The sequence below is a fragment of the Sorex araneus genome, chromosome 2 (assembly GCF_027595985.1).
Source record: "Sorex araneus isolate mSorAra2 chromosome 2, mSorAra2.pri, whole genome shotgun sequence".
Lineage (NCBI taxonomy): Eukaryota > Metazoa > Chordata > Mammalia > Eulipotyphla > Soricidae > Sorex > Sorex araneus.
In genome coordinates this window covers 73,983,883-74,009,097 of record NC_073303.1, presented here as the reverse complement: position 1 = coordinate 74,009,097, position 25,215 = coordinate 73,983,883, and the positions used below count along the sequence as shown (strand labels likewise).

General features: G+C 43.6%; 1 protein-coding gene across 6 annotated transcripts in view; it reads right to left on the bottom strand.

Annotated features, from left to right (window-relative positions):
* JPH1 (junctophilin 1) overlaps positions 1–25,215 on the bottom strand; it is an 88,930-nt gene that overhangs the window by 12,563 nt on the left and 51,152 nt on the right. For 5 of the 6 annotated variants that reach the window (XM_004602384.2, XM_055127734.1, XM_004602385.2 and 2 more), the window contains exon 3: positions 7,900–8,018. The exons of the other annotated variant lie outside the window; for it this stretch is intronic. In XM_004602384.2, the coding sequence (XP_004602441.1) occupies positions 7,900–8,018 (119 nt within the window). The remainder of the gene's footprint in view (positions 1–7,899; positions 8,019–25,215) is intronic. 6 annotated transcript variants of the gene reach the window in all.

Below are 25,215 nucleotides of genomic sequence, written 5' to 3'. Positions count from 1 at the left end.
TTGTTTGCTTTGGGCAGTGCTTAGGGAGCCTAAAGGCCACTTTGGGGGACACTTGGCCAACCAAGTTCAACGCTTGGGCATGGTTATGTGACGCTGCTTGGTCCACGCATTTCTTGAGGGCCTCCAGGGTTATGGCAGGTCAGTGTTTGTGGGGATGGTAGGGAGTATGTCATCTGAACTGGGTTGTAGACTGGTGTTATCCCCCCAGTTTCAGAAGCAGCAATTTGAAAAAGTATCTAAGTCATATGTAAAGGAGATTTATTAGCTGGTCTGTTCTTTTTTTAAATCTGTTTGTTTCTTTTTGGGTATACCCAACAATGCTCAGGGCTACTCTTGGCTCTGCACTCACCTGGTGAGCTCAGGTGACCATATGGCATGATGGGGAACCAAACCTGGGCTGGCTGTGTGCAAGGCAAATGCCCTACCCCTGTACTATATACTGCAGCATTATTTATAAATAAAATATCAATTTTATTATCATCCCTAATGGATGAATGAATAAGGAAGCTGTGGTGTGTGTGTGTGTGTGTGTGTGTGTGTGTGTGTGTGTGTGTGTATCCCCTAACTCATGATGAGATTATTTTCAGGTAAGTCCAACCTAACTTGAGAATATTCTATGACAAAGTACCTTTAATACCCCGGGCCTGCTAAACAACATAACTGCTTAGTCAAGAGCAGCTGATACTTACTCAGAATGCTTGCATTAGCTTATAGTTGGGAAAATCATCTAACATATAGTTGGAATATCTTATCCACATGGCAGAGCCTGGCAAGCTCCCAGTGCTATATTTGATATGCCAAAAACAGTAACAACAAGTCTCACAATGGAGACGTTACTGGTGCTCACTCCAGCAAATCGATGAACAATGGGGTGACAATTAAACATATGTTGAATATGGAAAAAGTATGTAAATTATTAGTTGCTTATAATCACTTGACTTTATAATCATAATAACTAACATTATGAAAGAATATTATACCAAGAAGAGATCAGATGCTAGAAAAAGAAAAAAATCAGTACTCAAAAATAAATATATGATTCCTACTGAATATTTATTTTATTTTATTTTTTGCTTTGTGGGTAACACCCGGCGATGCACAGAGGTTACTTCTGGCTTTGCACTCAGGAATTACTCCTGGCAGTGCTCAGGGGTACCATATGGGATGCTGGTAACTGAACCCAGGTTGGCTGTGTGTAAGGTAAACGCCCTACCCACTGTGCTATCACTGCAGCCCCCAGAATGTGTATTGCTTTTTGCATCATGTGATTCAAATACATCATTAGCTGGGGGGAAAATCTGTATTCCTGCATGGTGTTCAGCCATGAAAAAGAAAAAAAAAAGAAATCTGCTGTTAGTGGCAAGGATACCTGAGGGTATTGCGGTAAGACAGAAAAAGAGACAATACCACATTATTTCACTTAGACATGAACTCTATAGAAAAAAATTCCCCTAAATCATAGGAAACACGTAGTAACCAGGAGGGGTAGAGAGGGTAGAGAGAGGTTTGGAATTTGAAAAATGGGTGACATGGACGAAGAGGTATAAACTTCCAGTTACAAGATAAATAAGTAAAGGGATTGTACTGTATAGCAAGAGAACTCTAACCAGTATTACACATTGTAATTTTAAAACTGCCAAGAGAGCACTGTAAGGAGATTAGTACTATAAACATTTCACAATGTACATATAAGTGCTGAATCATTATGTTGTATACCTGAAGTGAAAATGTTTTAGTTATAAAAAAAGGGAATGCTTCACGGAATTCTAATGTACTCAGCTGTAGTTAGTTGAAAGCATGGAAAAATATTTTGCTGCATGTAGATGTGATACTTTTTCTGCCAAGGGAGGATAATTTTTCTTTTTTTTGCTTTTGGGTCACACCGGCAGTGCTCAGGGTAGCTCCTGGCTCTGCACTCAGGAATTACTCCTGGTGATGCTCGAGGTACCATATGGGATGCTGGGAATCGAGCCCGGGTTGGCCGTGTACAAGCCAAACGCGCTACCTGCTGTGCTATGACTTCAGCCCCAGGAGGATAATTTTTTTCTTCTTTCTGTTACTTATTTAATTTACTCTTACCTAAACCCTTATTAATAACAAATTGCTGAAAGCCCTCACGTTATTTATTTTCAGCTTTGGGGCCACACTCGGCTGTACTCAGGGCTTACTCTTGGCTCCATGCTCAGGATCACTCCTGGCGGTGCTCAGGGGACCAAGTGGGATGCCAGGGATTGATTTCAGGCCTGCTGCATGCAAGGCAAGCACTTTCTCCCTGATTTATCACATTGGCCCAGCTCTCATGTAATTTTCATGTCAATTACTGAACATTATACTGAAAGTCTGTAAGTGCCAGGGGGTGGAGTATGCAACACAACGAATCAAATTTAGGACCTTACATGTGCTCCATCTCTTGAGCTACCTCCAAATAATACCATTCTGAGAAGACTATATCCTGTTGGCAACGGCTCCAACATGGCGTCCCATGAGAACGGGCCAGCTCTGTGAGGATATATAGTGAGATTTTTCCAGAGCTTTAAAACCGAGACATTTAATACAATGTGCATGATTTTTCCCGGACTATTTTTCTGGAACATACACACATGTCTGCTCCCTGGTAAGCAGCAACGTGCCAGCACTGCAAACCAGCAGCAAAAGCTGACAGGAGGTAGCAGATCCATATAAAAAGTGGTCAGGGAGGAAAACGGTGACCAAGATTCAGACTCTCGGAAGTCAGCATTTGCAACTATTTCTTTAGTTAATACATACACATTGTGAGGAATTCACCCTGTTGGGGATTCATACTAGAGGGAAGCCCAAGCCAGACCATCACACAAAACAACAACAACAAAAAATCACTACATGGAGCACATACCAGCCACCAGCACCGAGACGCTCTTTCTCAGAGCTGGCATGGAGGCTCTAAAGAGAAAACGGTGACAGCAGGGCGCGCTCGGAAGTCAGCCTCAGTGGCTGGCTCTGGCGGAAGGAGAGCAACGGCTTCCCGAAGCAAACGCTTAGCAGGGCCGTGCTGATAGCCAATGCTTTCGAGCAGGGTGGAAGGCATTACACAAGAAATTAGATATTTTCTCTGGCGACTGCCCATCAGTCTGAAGGCAGGCTGAAGGATTCTAAAGAGATTCTACATCTGGTGGCAAGATCGCTTTTATATTCTCCATGGAAAGAATGCCACTGGCTTACAGCATGTGGCAGCTGCCTCTGGAACCATACTGCAACTTCTGTGGCTGCAGCCCTGGGGTTCTTGTCAGCAACCTGGGGGACCCCAGTGCCCTGCATGTGAGTTTGGAGTTGAATATCAGAGAGTAAATATGAAAGTAAGTGGCCAGGACTGGGGAGGGACCTTGGCAGGCTCAGACTTTGCACAGACTTTGCAAGTGGGAGGCCTGGGATCAATCCTGAGTCAGGAGCGACTCCTGAGCACAGAGCCCAGAGCAACCCCTGAGCACTGCAGGGGAGGGCCCCCAAACCACCAGCTAATCCAAGAATTATTCATTTCAGCTCCATCTGATTATGCTATTTCTCTCATTCCTATGGAAAATTCATCCAAAATTTGGGGGTCTGGAAACTGAGTGTAGAAGCCATCTCTTCCTGGATTCTTCTCCCTTTTCTGAACCCAAATATTACATTGTTAGGAAAGATGATTCTGTAATAAAAATGCATCTTGGTGAATAAAAATTTCTAGGTGCTACCAGAAATGTTGCTTAAACAACAGTCCATAATGCCAACATGAAAGATTTCACTGAGCACTTTAATCAGTGGGTAGTGTGTGTGGGAGTCCGTGGAGGACCCGGAATGGGATGCCTGAGTAACCCCCAGACTCACATGTATTTTGAGGTGGAGCTTTGGGGAGGTATGAAGGTTGTATTTAAGGATTCAAGGATACAAGAGGAAGAAACACCAGAATTCTCTGTCTCATGCACAGAAGTGACCATGGGAGGTCCAGGGAGAAAGATGGCTGTGCTCCCCAGACTCCGTGATGCTGGAGTGCCCATCTTAGAGGCCCAGGCTCCAGAGCTGGGAAACGCATTCCTGCTGCTCCAGCCACGCAGTCTGTGGCACTCCGTTACAGCAGCGATGTTGATTCTCACACATACTTTTAAACCAGGGAAGTCGAAACCTTTTAAGGCAGCTGCCTGAGGGATGCCGGCTAACTCTCAAGAGGGCTTAATACCTGGACCACACTCCAGGGCAGTGTTCCTCCTTCCTTTTTTTTTTTTTTTCTTTTCCCTCTTCCAGGCCATGTCTTGTCCTTTCCTTGATAACTATAACATTTGGACAACCTATTTCTTGTCAGTTGAAGGTAAAATTCATTGACTGGAAGGACACTGAAACAGTGGAATGAAGAGTCACATATCTTATTGCCAAATCAGCCTCCACATAAATCCTCCTCCCCCTCTTCCTTATGAGATCACCCTCGAAATTCCTATCTCGGCTTTCCAGGCTTAAAAGCCCATTTTAGCAGCACTTTGAAGAGCTGTCCCTCAGAGTAGAATCACATTATCAAAGTTCAGGAGCCTGAACTATAATACCAGAAGGTCAAATTCACTAGTTATAAGCAATGCAAAAACCACAGAGGCCAGCCAGGGAACCTGCACTGATACTCCCGGTGTATGCTCTGCCCCCAGGAGAAACCAAAATGAGACACCAAAATGGAATCAGGACAAAGAATATGAGATGAATCAAATATCCAATGCCATCAGGAAAACCTTTCAAGACAGCCATAGATCACTGACTACAGTTCCCTTCAACCTCCCTCCTGCCGGAAACTTCCTTATCAAGGCAACTGAAACCCGGAGCTTCTAGCTCTTCTCTCTCCTCTTAACAGTGTTTGGATGGGCACTGCCAACTTTCACTTCTGTCACTCCATTTTCCTTTCATATTTCTTTGGGTGAGCAATCTTTCTTTAGATGTATTAATATACCCAATCAGTTTACAAGGCAATACTCGTCCTTAAAGCATTTTTATATAATTCTATGCAGTACCCTGAGCTAATTTTAAGACCTTGGGGGATGATTCACCCTTTCATTCATACTCATGACAATGTAGGTTTCTGTAGGCAATGATCTATATACCCATCACACACACCATTTGTGTGCTTTTTGTTATGCGAACTTAATATTTAATGCTGAGTAACAGAGTTATCCCACACTGTTTTTTTTCCTTAGTTTTAACAAAACTATAGAATAATAGTTCTGAAAAGTGTAAGACTTAACTGGGATGGCAGATAGCTTGAGAAAGCTGCCAGTAGCTGGAAACAGGTAACGTATCCACGAGAGTGTTCAGAAAGTAAGCTCTGCCATGGGCCCTCTTTTCCCAGGGCTAACAATGCTAAGTATGACACATGTGTTCCAAACAATGGAAACATTTATATCAGAGATATGTAAATTAAATGAGCAGACTGAACCTAAAAAAAAGTGCTTGAAAGCCCTTTTAGAAAATGTCTATCTGATTTGATCATCCTGTAAATGCTGAATGGAAAGCATGAGTTATGCTCCCTTGAGAAAATCAATAATACTCAGCACAGAAAAGGCCTTCTATACAGTTGCTGATGGACATGTTGGCTGTGGGTCAAAGGGGATTGCAGCCTTCTCGCTTAGCTCCTGTCTCAAATAGGCCCGTTGTCATCTCTTGCTACTGGAATGTATTCATTACTACTGGACCACTTGCTTATATGAGGCCCTTTTAACTATACGCGGGTGGAATTACCTTTTTTTTTTTCACAATATTCCCTCTCCAACCCCCCTCAACTGCTTTTCAATCATAAAAGGCTTTTAAAACCATTTCGTCTGGGAAACTGAAATGAATTCCAGTATCACTTACTTCTAGGTACACACGGTAGAAATCTACAGGGGCCCTACTCTTCCAGAGAATTCACCACAGAACCAAGCCATGAGCGTTCACAGACAATAGGAAGGCTGTTTGCTTTCAAAGCAGCCCCAGTCCAGGGTGACTTCATGAGGCCCTGCGTCCTTCCCAAAGGCAGTGCTCCCTGTGGAGGCGGGCACAGGACTACCTCTCTGGGGACCAGAACCCTTATGGACTCGCTCAGACCCAGCCGCAGGTAGTTAGCCAATATTCTTAGGCACCAGGGAAGGGAGTTCATTTATTGTCGGTTAAAAAAAAAACAACAAGGGCACTGCCTTTTGCTCATTAAATGTGCATACGTGTGTTTATTCATGTTTGATCATGTAGTTCATATGCTTGATAAGTATTGCTAAATTGATGGATGAATAAATATGGATGGATTTATATTCAATCATGCATTACAGGATTTAAACCTCCTCTGAAGATTTAAGATCCACATGAAAGAAAACAGCCACGAGCACAGGCCGCCTTCTTGGGAGCTGAACTATTGCAGGAGTAACTCTGACAGGCAGCATCTCCTCTGGACCCCTCTGCAGCCTGTCACACCTGTGATGTCTTACCTGACTGCTACTCTTTGTTCTTTGGGAAAACCATCAACCCCTCCATACTCATCCTTCTCCTTCTCAACAAACACTTCCTTCTCGTCCCTTCATCCTTCCTTAGAGCCAGATTTCTAGCTTTTACCTGAATCTTGCTATTCTGTTTGCTTTGTTCATTCACCCACAGTCATGCTTCATGCGTTATATATAACATCTTCTGAAACCAACATGTACCGAGCTCACAGATGATGAAAGGTGCTAATGATTCAATTTTTTGAATCATTTTGCTAAATTTTAAAAAAAAACATGGAATAATATTTATCACGAAAATACAAATTCTGGTACTCACAATTTTAGAACCAATTTATTTGTGTCTCTTCACCAGAGCTCTAAGGCCCATCCAATTACTAGGAAGATGGGGTTTATCAAAGAGTAGAGACGTGTATAGGAAACGGTGGCCATAGCCACTTTATTAACACCATTATAGAAAAGCAGTGACTTATGGAAGTGAGTTAAATAATTAAGCTTCCTGCAATATTTTATTTTTGCTATTTCAGAGCAATTGAGAATTAGATAATCAGTATTTGTTCTCTCTAAATCAGGACATGCATTTTCCCCTTAATCCATGCAGATTAATCTGACTTTAAAATGATACTCTTCATTATCTTCTGACAAAGATAAGCCTTAGTTCAGTACATTAAAATCAAACAAACAAACAAACAAACAAAACCCCAGCACGTGGGACTGGAATGATAGTACAGCAGGTAGGGCGCTTGCCTTGAATGCAGCCAACCCAGGCTCAGGTTCTCTCCCCAGCTCCCCACATGGTCCCCTAAACCCCTTCCGGAGTGATTCCTGAAGGAAGAGCCAGGAATAAGCCCTGAGCACTGCTAGTTGTGACTTCAAAACAAAAACAAAAAAAACAGAAAAAGAAAAGAAAAGAAAAAACCCCACCCCCCAACTCTGCTCCCAAACACACAGCACAGTGCTTTTAGCTCTTTTCTCTCCGCTGATGTTGTCATTACCTACTGACTCAGAATTTAAGATATTTATTGTAACAGTGGTCACTAACACATCAACAGTTTTCCTTAAAACCAGTTTCTTTCCTTTATGGGATGGAGGTTCTGGGCCACATCTCAGGACACTCAGGGGCTATTCCTGGCTCTGTGTTCAAGAGTGACCCCTGGTCCTTTGGGAGACAGTGGGGTGTAAAATAAGCACCTTAGCCCCTAAACTGTGGCCCCCAAACCAGATACTTCATTGAGGTTCCCAACTCGCATACTGGCATCACCTCAAAACTTTTATTTTGGAGTCCAAAGGCAGGAAGGAAGACACTGAAGACTAAGCCATTGCAATGCCGAGTTCTAACTCGACAACAGGTACTTCGTCACTGCCCCCACTTGCTCTGCGAACCGGGCTTCATGAAGGACAGCACTTCACTGCTCCCTCCTCTCCCACCCCAGGACAATTGTTTTACCTGGTTGGTAGAAGTCAGGTGACAGCTCCCTGGCCACGGCTCTTGCAATATCACACTCCTGGCGGGCCGCCAGTGCAGCCTGGTCCGCGGCATCGGCTTTTGCTCTTGCATGCGCGGTCCTACACCAAGTACAAAAGGCCATTGAGCAAGGAGGGTCCCATGTCGTTTACACACAGACAAACAAGGTGCTGGCCACCCCGGGGAAATCAAGGCTAATTCTCATCGTCAGCCTGCGAGAGTAAGCTTGCAGTCTAAGTTCTTAGATTGCCCTCCGGAGGGAATCAGGCTGAATCCATTTAATATTGGCCCAATATTTTGAGCGAAATGAAAGGACGAGCCAGTTCTGATAAGCTTGGGATCAAAGCTGGTTTCCAACACGTATGGGATTCAATCTTCTGTTGACTTGGGGTGGTATTTGCCCTCAAGCCACACAGTAGAATTAGAGAAAATCAATTAATAGGGGGTGGGTGGGAGTGGGGGTGTGGGGGACAGATTTAATTCCTAGGATCGACTTGCTATAATGATTTGGTTCAGGAGGGATTGCCCAGAACTATTTGCTGGTCAAGTAGCTCTCCTGGGAGGAACATACAAGGACTATTCTAGCGCTGTTTCTAGGTGTAAATACTCTGACCACGGCCAATTTCACCCTAACGGTGTGATGTCAGTGATGCGGGAACTGGAGCTGGGCAGCCCGTGGGAGCTGGCCACTAGGTCAGCTGGTCTCCTGGAGGCCATGGAGCTGCCTTCTTAGGGTTCCTCTAGTACGAAATGAAAGGAACAGAGTGGGACGGAGCTGAGGCCGTGCTCCCTGGCCCGCCTCCCTCAGCTGAAAGCTCTTCTCTTTGGTAAGGAGAAGGCAGGGGGAGTCAGGGGCTTCTTCATGGCTGGACAGGAAACCTTCCGGCTGTCCAAGAAAGGAGGATTTGGAGAGTCAGGCCAAAAACTTGGGGGTGTGTTCACTTCCGAAGGATTCGTCCTGTCTGCTGGCATTGAGAGGCTGACCCTGAACACACAGAAGTTTGATTGTGGACCTTCAAAATTTTCAACTTTCTAGTTCCAAACAAATGAGGCTGGGCCACAAATAATGAAGAGAAAGTTTTCAGACTTCACACATTGCCACTGGCCCATCTCAGGGGTGGCTCACACTTGAACGTGGCTCCATGGGTGCAAATTAAGCACCGGAGTCAGCTCCATGGTCTCGAGAAGGAGCGTGCCCTTGTCTCCGAGGCTGGACGGGAGGAAGGACTGGGGAATGGCACTGTGCTCGGGCTGGCCCAAGGAAGCACAGTGCAGGAGGCCAACAGAGAATTCCTGAGGCCAGACAGCAGGAAGGAAAGAGGGAGGCTGGGCCTGACCTCTGCGACCAGGGGACACACTGGTAGGAGGGCCCATTCTCAAACTGCTTTCTCCCACTGCCTCTCATCCTGTGCTTCCGTGGGGCCTGGCTGATTCCTACTTAGGACTGAGCCAGACCTGGGGACTCTGTAAACTTCACGGAGACGCGGATTTTAAATGTTTGATCCTCTGCCATATTCCCGATGCACAGGACGCTGCCAGGCACAGAGCAGTTACTGAGGGAAGGAAGAGTTATTTGTGCAAAAAGGAATGAATGATGATGCCTTAGCAACAGTTGGGTAGTTACTTCAAAATAAATGCACTCACACTGAGAGAGAGAGAAAGAGAGAGAGAGAGAGAAGAGAGAGCAAGAGAGAGAGAGAGAAGAGAGAAGAGAGAGCGAGCGAGTGAGAGAGAGAGAGAGAGAGAGAGAGAAAGAGAGAGAGAGAGAGAGAGAGAGAAAGAGAGAAACAGTAAAAATGATCAGTGTTTGCCCAGGGTTCAGGCTGAAAGTGAGGCACAGATAACAGGTGCAGCACAGGGTTTTTAGGGCAGTGAAGTGGGGCTATGTGACATGCTCTTGAAGGCCACTGAAGTGTACTAAGGGGTTAACCAGGGCCCGGGGGAAAGGCTTGAAAGACCAGAGCTCATGCTCGCATCCAGGAGTTCCAGGTTTGATGTCAATAATGGCACAGTCCCCAAGTAGTGATGGGAAGAGTCCCCTGAATACAACTGGGTGTGGTCCAGAACCCCCAATGAATAAAATAAAAAAATCTGGGAGAGTGTGCATCAGATATAAACTATGGGCATCAAGGAATAATATTTCAGTTTTGGTTCATCAGTGGTCCCACCTATAGCCACTAAAACAAAATGATGACAATAATGGAGACTGCGGGTCTTGGTACTAGGTACTTCCTGTTCAATTTCCCTGCAAACTCAAAACTTTTCTAAGATAACTCCATTATTAAAATTATTGTAAAAGGGGTCAATTTTTAAACTCCATTATTAAAATTATTGTAAAAGCAGACGTTAAGGCAAAAACTTTGCACATGGCTGACTGCAGTTAAGTCCCGAGCACCACCCTCAGGGCATTGCCAGGTGCCCGAGAGGCACTGCATCCACGGATCCTCACACTGAACCACCGGCCGGGTAGGCTGAGAATTAAAAAAAAGAATTCAAGTCCCAACTATCAAAATTGATATTGCAGAATTATGGACTGGAGCGATAGCACAGCGGATAGGGCATTTGCCTTGCACGCGGCCAACCCAGGTTCGACTCCTCTGTCCCTCTTGGAGAGCCCGGCAAGCTACCGAGAGTATCCCGCCCGCACGGCAGAGCTTGGCAAGCTACATGTGGCATATTTAATATGCCAAAAACAGTAACAACAAGTCTCACAATGGAGACGTTACTGGTGCCCGCTCAAGCAAATCGATGAATAACGGGATGACAGTGCTACAGTGCTACATGGAGTATATATGAGGTTTACCCTGTTTAGAATTATAAAACACAGTGGGGTGAGTAGGAATGTATTCCTAAACAAGGGGCTGGAGGACTGTACCTGGGAGCCCTCAATGATGTGGATGGTGCTTTTATTTAAATGTTGTTGTTGTTGTTCTGGGGTACACATGGTGGTGTTCCTGGCTTACTCCTGGCTCTGGGCTCAGGGATCACTCCTGGCTGGTCTCAGAGGACCGTAAGGGGTACTGGGAATCAAACCTGGGCCAGCCACTTAAAAGGCAAGCACCCTACCTGCTGTACGGCCACTCTGGCCCCAGAGGGGCGATGTCTTAGTCCTTTAATCAACGCGCACCCTCTGCTTTGTTCTTCTAGTTCCTCAGAATACTTTATTTTTTAAAATTTTTTATTTTTATTTTTTTTGGTTTTTGGGTCACACCCGATGATGCTCAGGGGCTTCTCCTGGCTCATGCACTCAGGAATTACTCCTGGCAGTGCTTGGGGGACCATATGGGATGCTGGGAATCGAACCCGGGTCGGCCGTGTGCAAGGCAAACGCCCTACCCGCTGTGCTACTGCTCCAGCCACAGAATACTTTATTTTTTAAACATTTTTTTCCATTACACTTGGCATGCTCAGGGGCTACTCCTGGCTCAGTTCTCAAGGGTCGCTCCCAGCTGTGCTTGGGGGACCAGTGCTTGGCTGCCAGAGTTTGAATCCAGGCCTCCTGTATGCCATGCACGCGACGCTTAGCCTGCTGAGTTCTTCCTCCCTGGCCCAGAATCTCATACTTTTTTTCTTGGAATTATTTTCCCTGTTATTGGCTATTCTTAGCTAGAGCCTAATTATGTCTAGATGTTATAATTAATGAAGCCGTAAGGATACAGTCAGGCTGCCTTGTAATAAAGTCTGCAAGTCCTTCAGTGATGAATGTATGAGACTCAAGTACAATTTATCCTCAGCCGCGCATAACCCCACTGCCCCACAGTCTAGAAGATGGTGGTACTAGCTCCACCCCCAAGACAGCAGGCTGACCTAGACAAGCAAGAAGAGCAGCTTCACCCTGCGACAAACAGATTCTGGAGGCTCAGCACCAGCGAGGCCCCGTTTGAGAGAGGTTCGTGCTTAACAATCGCTTGCTCTTTAAGACCAAACAGAGGGGGCCTCGGGTGCCACTGCTGTGTCAGCACTCCCGCACAGCTGTCAGGACGAGTCACGCACACCACACTCGAACCTGAAGCTAGAGGTCTGTTTGAGAGCCCTCCCTCTGATAACAAGGAGAGAACAGGCCCCGTTGAGTTTCCTATTGCTAAACGCTTTGTGTGAACAGCCACGGAAGCTGCATAGTTTCTTCCCCTGGCTCCTGTGCAGTTCCATTCATGGGTTCAGATCCCAGGCTCAGTTCCCAGCAAGTGGCCAGCAGGTGAGACACGACAGTGTTCAAGTGCAGGGGGGCAGGCGGAGGGTGAGGTGGGGTGGGGGGGATTGCAGGTTCAGGCTAGTCCTTCTGCAGAGATGAACTAACAAAACCCAAAGCAGAGGCCCTGCTGCTGTGGCTGGTGACATGGGCACACACACACACACACACACACACACACACACACACACACACACGCTCGCCAAGAGTTCTTTCATTTATTCAAAAATTTGCTGAAACCCCAAAGTCCTCATGGATCTCCCAGTATCACGATGCCATACGCTCTCTGCCCTAAAGTGGGGTAAAGGCCAGTGGCTGGAGCCACCAGCTCCGTGCGAGAAAAGGAAACTGGCGTTGGGGCGTGCACAGTGCCGAGGTCCGGGCGGAGAGTCCCGGGGCAGCTGGATAAACTCACGCAGCAGCTCCGAGATTCCTTCCTGGATGGAAGCCCCACAGAGGTCACTCAGTTGAAACATCCAATGTGGAATTCCTGCATCACCCGGACTTTAACTTCATTACAACTTTCTTTGCCGATCAGTAATGTGATAAATACTAGAGGTTCCCCCTGACTTTTTCTAGTGAGTGCAACAGAGTTTCAGGTTCTCTTAAATTCCCTTGCTCAGAACTCAGAGACTGGCTCTTTGCTTTTTTCCCCCGAACCTAACACTGCATTTAAAAAAGAAGTGTATCAATAATACATTGTACGTGTACATATGCGTATATTTTTGGTCCTGGCACCATGTGGTCCCCTCAGCACCGAGCCAGAAGTATTCCCCAAGCACTGCTGGTCGTGGTACTAAAACCAATAAATTTAAACCCAAAACCAAAACCAACACCAACATTAATGAACGATATACTGAAAATATACTAAATTTGTTTTCTTTTTCTCCAGTACTGGGGATTGAACTCAGGGTCTACACACATGTAAACCTTGTGTTCTACCATCGGGCCACATCCCAGACCCATGAAGATTGAAAAAAAAAATTGCTAAGCATTAGGTGAATCAGTTTATGATTTGACTTAAGAGTTGATGAGAAGGGCTATACTCTACAGGTGGTCAGCAGGCTGTACATGTAATCTGATGTCCAAGTTCAAGTTCACGGATATTAGCAGAACTTAAAAACATAAGCAAAAGAGATAGAGGAGGTAGCCAGGTGGCACCACGCATGCTTCACATGTGCGAAAAGCTCTGGGTTCTGACCCTGGCACTGGAACAATTTGTTGTTTGTTTTGTACTTAATTATCTAAATCTCAGCTGAGAGCAGGACCATTCTTCTGATTGCTCAAGAACAAATCCTTGAGTCATCTGAAAACACCCCCTTTCTCTGACATGCCGTGACCATGGTCAGCTGATCCAGTCGCACCAGATCCAAAACACATCCCCTGGTCCAACCATTTCTCATTCTCATCACTACTGTTGCCCTGGCCCGTCACAGTTACTGTCACCAGGATACTGCCATGGCAGACCTGTTGTCCCTGCTGTCCTCCATGTTCCCACCTTAGATCCCCTTTCTCATTCTCCCAAAAACTCTGACAATACCACAGTTCTTTCCTGGGATATGGCATCAGGGGTAAAAACATCAAAAAAAAATGATCTTATGCCTTCCTTTTTGGACAGACACATAATTCACTTATGGGACATCTGGATTTATGAAAACCAATTATCTAGTGCATAACCCAGTGGTGGTGCTTTTTAAGCCAAAATTTGTCTGTTAAGCAAGGACTACCCTTGGTAGGGACAAGCAGAGACATGATTTCTCAGTCGTTCCACTTGTGTGAGAAGCTGGCCTTTCCACTTGGATTTGGCTCTCTGATATGACCAACTGGCACGGCTCAGCACATACGCACCCTTCCTGCCAGTCTATACAATCTATGAATTGGCTAATAAAGATCTCACTAATCTCTAAATGCAAATGAAAAAAACATTATACTAAAGCTTCATCCTTGCTAAATTTGGATGGACTGTGTGTTCTGGGTCCAATCTTTATAGCTCCAACTTACCAGTTTATGAATGCTAATTTTCTCCCTAAGATTTTTTTTTTTTTGAAAAAAATTCAGAGCCTAAATAAGCCACTTCAAAAGAGAATTCCTGGGTTGTAATTCTGAACAAATTACATTATCAGCATATAGCTGTGCTTTTATTTGTCCTTCTCAGAACAATGGGCTTATCTATGCCTTTCCTCTAAGCCATATACGGTTATTTAATTGTTAAAAAAAGTGAATTAAGGGGCAGGGCATACCACTGTACTGTAGAATTTGGAGTTTTAAGGACTTCAATCCTCACAGGGGTGTTAAGATAACAAGCTTAAAAGAATTATGAAAGAACAAGAGACTAGAATGAGGCCAGTTGAGGCCCCAAATTCTGCTTATGAGATCAGAAGTTAAACAGTACTTCAGTGAATATGGAAATCATACAGACTCTAAATCATAGCACTTAGCATTTTATAAAGGGAGTACTTTAGTGGATTACTTTAGTGAACATGGAAATCATATAGGATCTAAATCATAGCATTTAGCATTTTACTAAAAGGAGATAAAAGACCAAGATTCACATAAACAAAGATCATGTGTCTTTTGTAAAATGCTGTTCATTATGTGCATCACCCTCATGTGTAAAGATCTAGGTGACATAGTCCTTTTAGTGAAATATTTGGACTCTGTTGATTAACTCGTGTGTCTTACTGTGCTATCTAATGATAACTACCTCATTATTCTTTCTCTTTTGGTTAAGGATACCAGGAAACCAGGACTAAAATGATTTTACACCTGCCTCTGTGGCTCTCTTCTCTCACTCTCTTCTCTCACTATATGACCTTAACCTTCCCCAGTGTCGGAAATGCTACTTACATGACATGTCATACTCTTCTCTCTCTTTCTTTTGAAAGTGGGAGAACACTGGAAAAGAAGATCTTGGCCAATATGCTCTCATTACACTGTTCTCTGGATTCTAATCCCCTTTGGGACACAAATAACAACTTTGGGGCAAGAGAACCTAATGTTCGAATTCCTTAATAGGATTTTTTTCTATATCCAGCACATTTTCAAGCTTGAAAAATAAATCCTTATTCTTAAGTACTTTAAAGACTTTATTCCTTAGCATTTGATCAAACTTAATAAGCTTAAAGGCTATACTCCTTGGATAGGCTAGGCACAAAGCACATTTCTAATCCTCAGTTGGTATATGCCAAGTAACTATCTTTATTTTATTCTGAGTTTGAGAAAATTTATCTAAAAATTGCCTCTCCATGTAATTTATGCACTGAGAAAAATCTGATGTTAAAAAGTTAAGAGGGATATTTTATTCTTGAGGGATGTTTTAGATGAAAGGCCTTTTAATGAGGTCATTTGAAATTTCAAAAATATCATCACTAAATAAGATTAAAACCCTCCTTTGAAATGTAAGTACCTACAGTCCTTGAATGGAAGAACGTATTTTCTGGTCATACATATGTTCATGGTATTATATATATATATATATGTATATACATACATATATATATATGGATGGACTGGAATGATAGCACAGCATGTAGGGCGTTTGCCTTGCACAGGGCTGACCCAGCGTTGAGTCCTCCTTCCCACTCAGAGAGCCCGGGAAGCTACCGAGAATATCTTGCCCACACAGCAGAGCCTGGCAAGCTACCTGTGGCATATTCGATATGCCAAAAACAGTAACAAGTCTCACAATGGAGACGTTACTGGTGCCTGCCCGAGCAAATTGATGAACAATGGAATGACAGTGCTAAATATATATATATATATATATATATACATATATACACATACTATATATATGAAGAACCCAAGTAAACTGGAGGAAGGACTTGAATAGAAACTTCTGCAAACAAGATATACAAATGAGCACTAAGCACATGAAAAGATATGCAACAAATCAAGATCACAATCAGTTACTACCTCATATCTGTAAAGATATCTACTATCAAAACTCTCAGAAAATAACAAGTGCTGGTGAGAATATGAAGAAACTGGAAACCAAACACTCTTGTTGAGAATGCAAAATAGAAGAGAATCACAAAATAATCCACAAGTTCTTCCTTCAACTCAACAGAACTGAAGGCCTGATCTCAAAGAGTTATCTGTACATCACAACCATAGCAGCATTTTTTCCCCAGTGGCAAAAAGATGGAAATAACCCCAAGGCACACAGATGGATGAATAGAGGAAAAATCCAGGACCTACATAGGCTCAGCTTTAAGAAGTGAATTATGACACACGCTACAACATGGACGAACAGTAAGGGTATTATGCTAAATGAAATAAACCAGTCAGAAAAGAATAAACACTGCATGATTCCTCACGTATGCAATGGCTAGTCAAGTTCCTAGATAGCAAGGACAGTTATTGGGGCTGGACATCAAGAATTGTTATTCAACGGGTTTAGAGTTTTAATTTTGCAAGAGAAAAAAATATCTGGAAATCGCTTACTTACACAGTGATGTGAATATGCCACCACTACTGAACTGTTGTTATAATGGCAACTTTTTTTTTTTTTGTTAAGTGCATTGTTGGACAGTTAAAAACAAAGACACAAGTGGCTTGATGGGTGAGTATTTATAGAGCATCCTATGGGGTCAGAGGATGTGAGGAGAAAAGATCAAAGGCTGAGCTGTCTGATGAGCTGCAGTAGCCCAAGCCACAGCATGCTCAGTGTCTAACGAGAGGAAGGGTTCTAAGGAAAAGGAGCCACTGAGGAGCAGCTCATGGTAAGAACTTGAGAACATGAGAGCGGCCTTCATGTGTTTGCCCAGCCCACTGGGGGTGGGGTAGGGGGGTGAGGGGGAAACCAAACAAAACTGACACAGACACTGTCTTCAGCAAATATGAATAGGATAGACAAATGGGTCAAAAAAAATAGCTTAAGAGGTACCACAAGATTTCTGATCTGGTATTCAGCTGGTTTTATTATTACAGATAAAATTGTGCAGCTGGAAGGGGAGAGAGTCTGAAGGTGATGACAAGTTCAGATTTAGACAAGCAGGATTTTACATGACACAGACATTTATAGTTGTAAATACTGGGCTGTCATGAGAAGTAAAGGTCAAAATTAGAAACAGGAATGTGGGCATCATGATGAGTTCACCAAAGGTGCATGGATCTGTTAGGGATGTGAGTCAAAAGAGCAAAAAGTCTTGGAAGACCATGACCCAAGTGTCCCAGGGCCAAGCAGGAGTTGATATAGGTAGAAGGTGAACTTCCAAGAGAACCCTTTGAAGTTCTTAGTTTTGGAAAACATTGTGTCCTTTTAAGAGTCCAGTAGTATAAAGGGACTAATTTTCCTTTTTTGGTTAAAATAAAAGCACACAGAATCTGAAGAAGGGATGATGTGTTCATCTCGATGTTTGCTGGAGGATGGTGAGAGCTGAGAAAAGGAAGGATTGGTCCTTGGAGAGGACAGTTTTAACAAGAAGGCCATAGCCCAAACATACTAAAGGGGGTTGGTGAGGAAATGAGGAGAGGAAGGAGAGGAAGCAGGTGTGGGCCACATGCTGGGGATCTTTGACCCCAAAAAGGAAGGAGGAAATTTGGACAGTAACCAGAAGGACAGGCAACGTCAAGGGAAGAGAAGTTTTACTGGCATCTTAAGAAAATTAAGAGCTGATTGGTGCGGTAAGAAGACCCTGAGAGAGAAGGAGAAACTGAAGAAGCTCGAAAAGGTGACAATTATTGGAGTTAGGGCAAAGAAGCAGAAAAAATACATGTGGTTAGAGCGAATGATTTAAGATTATTTGAAGAACCCTAAGCCTGAAAATGTGTGTCGTGAGCTCTGGAACCAGAGTTGGGCTCAGAAGCCCAGTGTAGCAGATCCCGACTGAGTCCTCTGGTTCATTTACATATTTGTAAAGTGGAAATTGTTCTAGATCAGAATGAATTTATATGAAGTACTTAGTAGTAACTTAGTACGTAGTACTAATGATTGTTAGTGCTTAGTACTAACGATTATGCTTAGACAACATATGGCCTTTGTTCATTTTGATTAAAATTTAGGGGTGCTAGGAAGAACATGTTAGGAGGCTTAAAGTGGCAAAGATATGGACATGGTACAAATTCTAAGGAAGAGAAGAAAGCATAGCGAAACTGTTGTATGAGGGAAAGAGGCCCTGACTTCAAGTCTGGATAACTTTTTTTTTTAATTGCATTGAATCACCGTGAGACAGTTACAAGCTTTCAAGTTTGGGTTACAATCTCACAATGATCAAACACCCATCCCTCCACCAGTGCACATTCGGCACCACCAATATCCCTGGTGTAACCCCCCCTTTCCCACTCTCCCCTGCTTCCATGGCAAACAATATTCCCCATACTCTCTCTCTACTTTGGGGTATTATGGCTTGCAACACAGACACTGAGAGGTCATCATATTTGGTCCATTATCTACTTTCTGCACACATCTCCCATCCCAACTGATTCCTCCAGCCATCATTTTCTTAGTGATCCCTTCTCTATTCCATCTGCCTTCTCCCCTCTGCCCATGAATCACGCTAAGTCTGGGTAATTTTCAACTTTCCTAGCTTGGCTCTTCTCTGGCAGAAGCAGGGAAGGTGGCTTTGGTACGAAGAAAGGACACCGGGATGCAGGATGGGGATGCAAACCACCACTGAGCTTTGGGATGGAGGGAATCAAGGTGAGAGTGGGTGCTGGACCAGATGAAATAGGGAGCGTCCAGTTAGAAACAAATAAAATATGTTAAAACAATCTGTTAACTGCAAAAATCATAAAAATACAGATTATCATACCTGTAACTAAACTAACACTTCTATCTTTCTTATGTAAAATTTTCTAGAAACTGATTTCTTTGAACTAGATTTGGATTATCAAAGGATATATGTATGTACATATAAATAAAGTGAAGACATATTTTTTTATTTTTTAAGATAGATATACATGAAGTGAAGATATATATATCTTAAAGAGTTATCAGCTTTGAATGATCAGCTCCTAAATATTTTGGTAACAAAAAAGAAGACCAAATAATTTTCACAAAGCAAGTATATTCTCTATAACAAAACTATATAATAATTATATTCTATATGATTTATATTATAATATATATTTATAAAATATATAAATTTTATACTTGATGAGCCCAGGTGTGCGGAACCCAGGGCCGAGATCTCCAAGGTTGCTTGGATCGAGACTGGGCCTCTTCCACCCAGATTCCCCATTTTCCAGTAGCTAGGCAGTCACACCCAGAGATTGCTCTCCCGACCCCCGACCCCCCCCTCCCCCCCGCGCGCCGGTGTAATCCCATCAACGGCCAACATTCAGAGACTATAAAACAAAGCTCCCAGAAGAGAGCGACGCAGAGTCTCTTGCCCCCGTGCCTGGCTGTCTTCACTGGAGCCCCTTGGAGGGACGGAGGGGACGGGTTGCGTTAATCTCCCCACCCCGAGCAGAGCCTCAACAGTTGAAGACTTTCGGAACCCAGCCACAGCCATGCTCAAGGCTACTCTCCACATGTTCAGACGAGCCTCATGTATGAAGGAACCGGCAAAAGAACCCACGTTTTCGGGGATCTGGGGCCGAGATCTCCAAGGCTGCTCAGATCGGGACTGGGCCTCTTCCACCCAAATCCCCCATTTTCCAGTAGCTAGGCAGTCACACCCAGAGATTGCCCCGGCGCCATGTAATCCCATCAATGGCCAAGATCCAGAGACTATAAAACCAAGCTCAATTTATTAGACATCTAATAGCCTAGTTCTTCGTCTTGGAGAAACTGACAAGCTACCAAGAGTAACTGACAAGCTACCAAGAGTTCTATTGCCTGCACGGAAGAGCCTGACAAGCTCCCTGTGGTGTATTCATATCCCAAATACAGTAACAAATATATACATCCCTCTCGGAGAGCCCGGCAAGCTACCGAGAGTATCCTGCCCACATGGCAGAGCCTGGCAAGCTACCCGTGGCGTATTTGATATGCCAAAAACAGTAACAATAGGTCTCATTCCCCTGATCCTGAAAGAGCCTCCAATCATTGGGAAAGGAGGCTGCTATAATCTCAGGGCTGAGTGTAATAGAGACGTTACTGGTGCTCACTCGAGTAAATCGACGAACAACGGGATGACAGTGACACAGTGATGTAATGATTATATACAAAACTATACATAATCAGGTAACATTTGCTTTTCAGTAATGCATCATAGGAACCTGGATGTTTCTATGATATATGGGTATATATGACATGTGATATATGGTATATCTATAGATTATGTGGATTGTTAGAAGTCTGTGACCCTTAGCACTTGAAGAGACTTCTGGAAAAATGATTAGAATGACCATGTTGACGCTATTTTATTTCCACATCAGTGTTGTACTTCTTTCCTTTTTCCAATAGCCCATTATGATATAAATTAAAGTATGACAAAGAATTAGAGCAGCGGGAAACTAATGATCTCAAACGTGCTGGCAGCTCATTGTTCAGCTGAGGGACAACGGGACCAAGTGATAGGTCACAAAGTTCATTGTCACCGCCTGCTGCAAATGCCTAGCAAGAGCATATTGTGTGGTATACCTAGATTTAATTTTTAAAATATCCATTAAAATTTTTAAATAATCCACTCCTAACAGTGACAGAAGTTTCGTGGAATCTCTTGAATTCAGAGCTAACAAACATTCTGTTAGGGAACATAATACCCATTTTCTCTCATATTACCTAAAATGACTCCCAAACCCCCAACTTCCAATTTTCCACTTTACTTTGTTCTGCCTAGACAAGTCTCAACAGTGAATATCCAACGACTCTATTCCCTGACTGGGCATTTGATGTGAACAGTGTAAGAACTTGTGACTGACACAAAATCTCTTGCATTTTTTTTTTTTTTTTGCGGGGTGTGACGGGGCGACCAGGGCATTGGGTCATACCCAGTGGTGCTCAGGGTTCACTGCGACTTTGTGTTCAGAGGTTACTCCTGGTGGTGCACAGGGGACCTCAAAAAGTGATGAGGACTGAACTTGGGCTGGCTGCATGCAAAGCTAGTGCCTAAATCTCCCAAATCCCTGTACTATCTGTCAGGTCCTAAACGTGCTACTTTGTTCATTTAACATAGATCCAATCAGTTTATTTTTGCTGGGGGTGGGGTAAGGTGGGGATTTTGGCCACACCAGGTGGTGATCAGGGGTTACTCCCGGCTCTGTGCAAAGTGCCATAACACTTGTACCCACCCCCCTCTCTTGTCCCCACCCTGCATCTTAAACTCTGCTATATTCAACAAAGTTGTGCCAGAGCTGTCGCTGAGGGGAGGGCTGCTGTATCGGGAATGCTCAAGCAACAAGAATACATCCTCTCAGCAAACTATTTTTGCTCACCCCATGTTCCTTGGTAAGAAGTGTAATGCGGTTACTCAGTTCAATAACAGAACTTTATTTCATGCCTGGTCTGTGACAATTAATCATTCATTAGTTCAAATAAGAAGTCCCTAACTATTTTTTACTTTAAATCTTCAGCCTCTGGCTCCTGCAGTAGACATTGGGGACAAAAATATAATGAGTATAAGGGATTTGCTCTGATTGTCATTAATCTTCTAGTTTGGAGGAAATGAATCTTGCAAGTTCTGCTTCTGAAGATGTGGGTTATAAAACACCATGGGGGCTGGAGAGGTGGCACAGGGGTTAGGGTGCTTGTCTGGAAGAGAGGTGACCTTGCTTGATCCCCACCACTGCAAATGGTCCCGTGGGCATTGCCAGGACTGAGCCTTGAGCACAGAGCCAGGACTAAGCACGAGTGCAGTGGGGTACAATTCCCAACCTCCCCCCAAAGTGAAAATTGAAAATGCCACTAGAGTTGGAGGGAGCTCTCAGAGCCTCTATCCCTGTCCCTGCACTCCACATGGACAGACCTTTCTCCGATAGGAACTTGAGACTGAGAGAGAATGAGGAACAGTTACAGTCACACATATGTTCAGTGGAAAGGACAGGCCGAATCCAGGTCACCATTAGGGCAAACCTGGGTCACTATTTTGTGACAGGTTTCTGTACTACAGTTTCTTTAATGTGCTTTAGTAAATATTCTGATTTATGGTTACTTCGTCTCTTAAGTTATAAAGTTTTCTTTTTGCTATAAAACTTCATATCCATAGTGAGTTCTAGGTTCTTACGTTCATGTGTCTCTGACTCTGTGCCCTGCTTATTTTTATATTCAATTCTTTAATTTTAATAAATATATGGCTCCCATTGAAAAATGCAAAGTTTGAGGGGTTTTTTTATATATATATTTTAAGTTTCAGTTTTGGCTGACTTCCAAATGAAATAACACAGCTTAGAAAACATCTTACTAAAGACTATAGGAAAGATTTGGTTTTCATCAAGGTTATTCTTTAGCAGGAACATTTTTAGGTGGTGTTAAAAATACTACAGATTCATCCAACTCAGAGTTGCCTTTCCCAAATCACCAAATTAGTAATTAACGCCTCCAAGTTTTAAAGGAAATATCAGAAGATCATCTAGTTCTTCCCAAATTGAAAAGTTTCTCCTTTTATCTCATGAGAATCTCAAACAATTTCCATTGCGAGTTTAACTGTTTTCATCCTTTGCTACATTAGACTGAGAATGGAAGCTTTTCATTTTAATACTCAAGTGATAAAAGCTTATTAAAAACTAGCAAGAAAAATAGAGGCAGAAATGATATATAAAATAGAAAGACTGGCTTTCTGATCAGTGTCTTTAAACAAAAGCAACACTTGGCATAATTTGGGGGCATATGCAGGTCTGAAGATAAATACATGTACATCAGGATAAAATTGTGCATTTCTCCCTCATTAGAGGTAGTGGGAACAAGGCAAAGCAGGATTCAAAGAGAATGAAAGAGTCCTGTGACACTCTGGCCCCAGAATTTTCTTTCCGGTCCTGATAGATTGTCAATGATTCGCTTTGAAACTGTATCTTCACTGTGCTTATAATTCTTGGCATATTCTTGACCAGGAGTTGAATGTCTGCCCAGATATCTACTTAAGACATATTCGGGTGAACTTTTAACCTTCATTTTTTTCTGGTGGTAGAATGCATTGACTCTGGAGCCTGGGCTGCTATGCCAGTGAGGGGGCTGGACAGACTCCCCCTCACTCCCGGCTGCTGTGGAGAAAGCAGGGTCCACCTTTCTGCACTCCATTCCTTAGGAACAGATGCACAGGCCGGAAGGAGCGACTCTTCTCCCATCCCAGATTTCAGATTGAGTCCAAAGAATCTCCCAAAGAATTTTATGCACCGAGGGAATGCTGCTCATCCCAAGAACAATGTGGACCTTCAGAATGTGATTTATACTTAAAAGTTTCCTCTTGAGACCAAAGAAGTCAAATTCCACTGCTCACTGTTTTGTCACCGGGAAGGGCTAGACCCCTGGAGGAGCAGGAAGCTTTACCTGGCAGCCTCCAAGCCTGTCCCTGCCCCCCCCACCCCCTCTTTTTCCCCGGCTGAAACCGTTCAGCATTAGAAGAAAATTGGGGCTTTCTCCGTTGCTTCACTGATTTCAGATGGAGGCTCATGATATTTCAGGTTTACCTCAGAGCATCAGGCAATGTTTTCCAAGTGAGATTTCCTGAATGTGCTAAATTTCTCCCAGCAGCTAGAGTCTGAAAAAATGCTTTGTTGTTGTTGGGGGAAGCTCTGTGCTCAGGGCTCACTTTGGCAGGGCTAAGGGGACCATACGAGGTTCCAGGGATGGAACCTGGGGTGGCGATGTGCAAGGCAAGTACCTTATCCACTGCTCTCTCTCGCTCTCTCTCTCTCTCTCTCTCTCTCTCTCTCTCTCTCTCTCTCTCCCAGTGACTCCTTCCTTTTTCCAATAAAATCACACAGTTGTCTAATGACATGAGACAGACTTGTATGACAAAGGATGTACGCAGATATTAGAGATCCTCTTTCCTGGCTGAAGTAAGAATGTGGACAACCACCCCCCAACCTCACTTAGGCAGAAATGCTATAGCCCTGAGGTGCTCTCAAGAAACCTCATGTAAACCAATAAAATATATTTAGGAATTCAGCAATTTTGAAGCCAACTAATGCGAAAATGGACCAATGAAGTATGATACTTCATTTTCTCTGCTTTGTTTTAGAATGACACAGGTCACAAAACACTCCTTTGTACCTTCCTATAGGTCTTTTTGGATCAACCTATGACCCCACTGATGAAAGGAGCGGCCTGCGGAAGTCAATTGTGTTATCTAGAATGCCCAACACCTTGAGGAATATAACGGCGGAGTGGAAGGCCTCGGAAAACTAGGACCTTGGAACAGCCTTCTGTGTGTGCGCCAAGGAAGGAGAGTTCAGGAACCTCTTTCCATCCAAGACAGGGAAGAAGCACGGGCGTTTGTGGCAGCTGAGCTCAAACTGTGCTGTTACTACTAGTGCCACCAACGTCCTACTGCTCCGTATCTTCCTATTGGCACTCTCCACATTCCAGAGAACGTTTCAGTTTTGGTCTCCTAACATCATTCCCAGGATCTCTCTCCTTTTCTCCTGACATCTTCTCCTTGCTATCCTCACTCTGTGATGCATTTTGTTCAACCTCAAGCCACACCACCAACAAACTTCATGATTTACAAGTGTCTAGAAATGCTTTTAAAATCATTTTCTATTTCCAAGCACACAGGTAACGCCAACCGATTTTCAACACGATGCTCATTTATCTTCCCCACTTATTTTTATAACACACACATTGCCCATTCTGCTCTGGGCCCTTCTGCAGTTCGGGTGGTTCAAATCACAGCTTCTTCACCTTTAAATTTCCCCTTAGAGGATAATCATTGCTGGTGACAATCAATCATAAATACAGACTTTCTCTGCAATGTTTTCCTTAGATGCCACAGCAAAAGCAGCTCCAAGGAGTGATCCTGCACGGCAAAGTGTGACAAGAAAGTTCCCGATGCTGGCTTAGAGAGTGGCCTCTGTCACACCCACTATGAGAAATCACCAAAAGTCACATATTTTGTTAAACCATCTTTTTCTTGATTTCAGAAAACAGCCTACTTATCTTGCTTCTAAAGATGTGATTTTAGTTTCTGAAGCATATCAGTTTCATTCTAAATATGAAAGGACCTGGAATTACTATCTTTAATCTGCTTTGCAAGCTTGGAAGTAATTAGCAGCTGTAACTAACA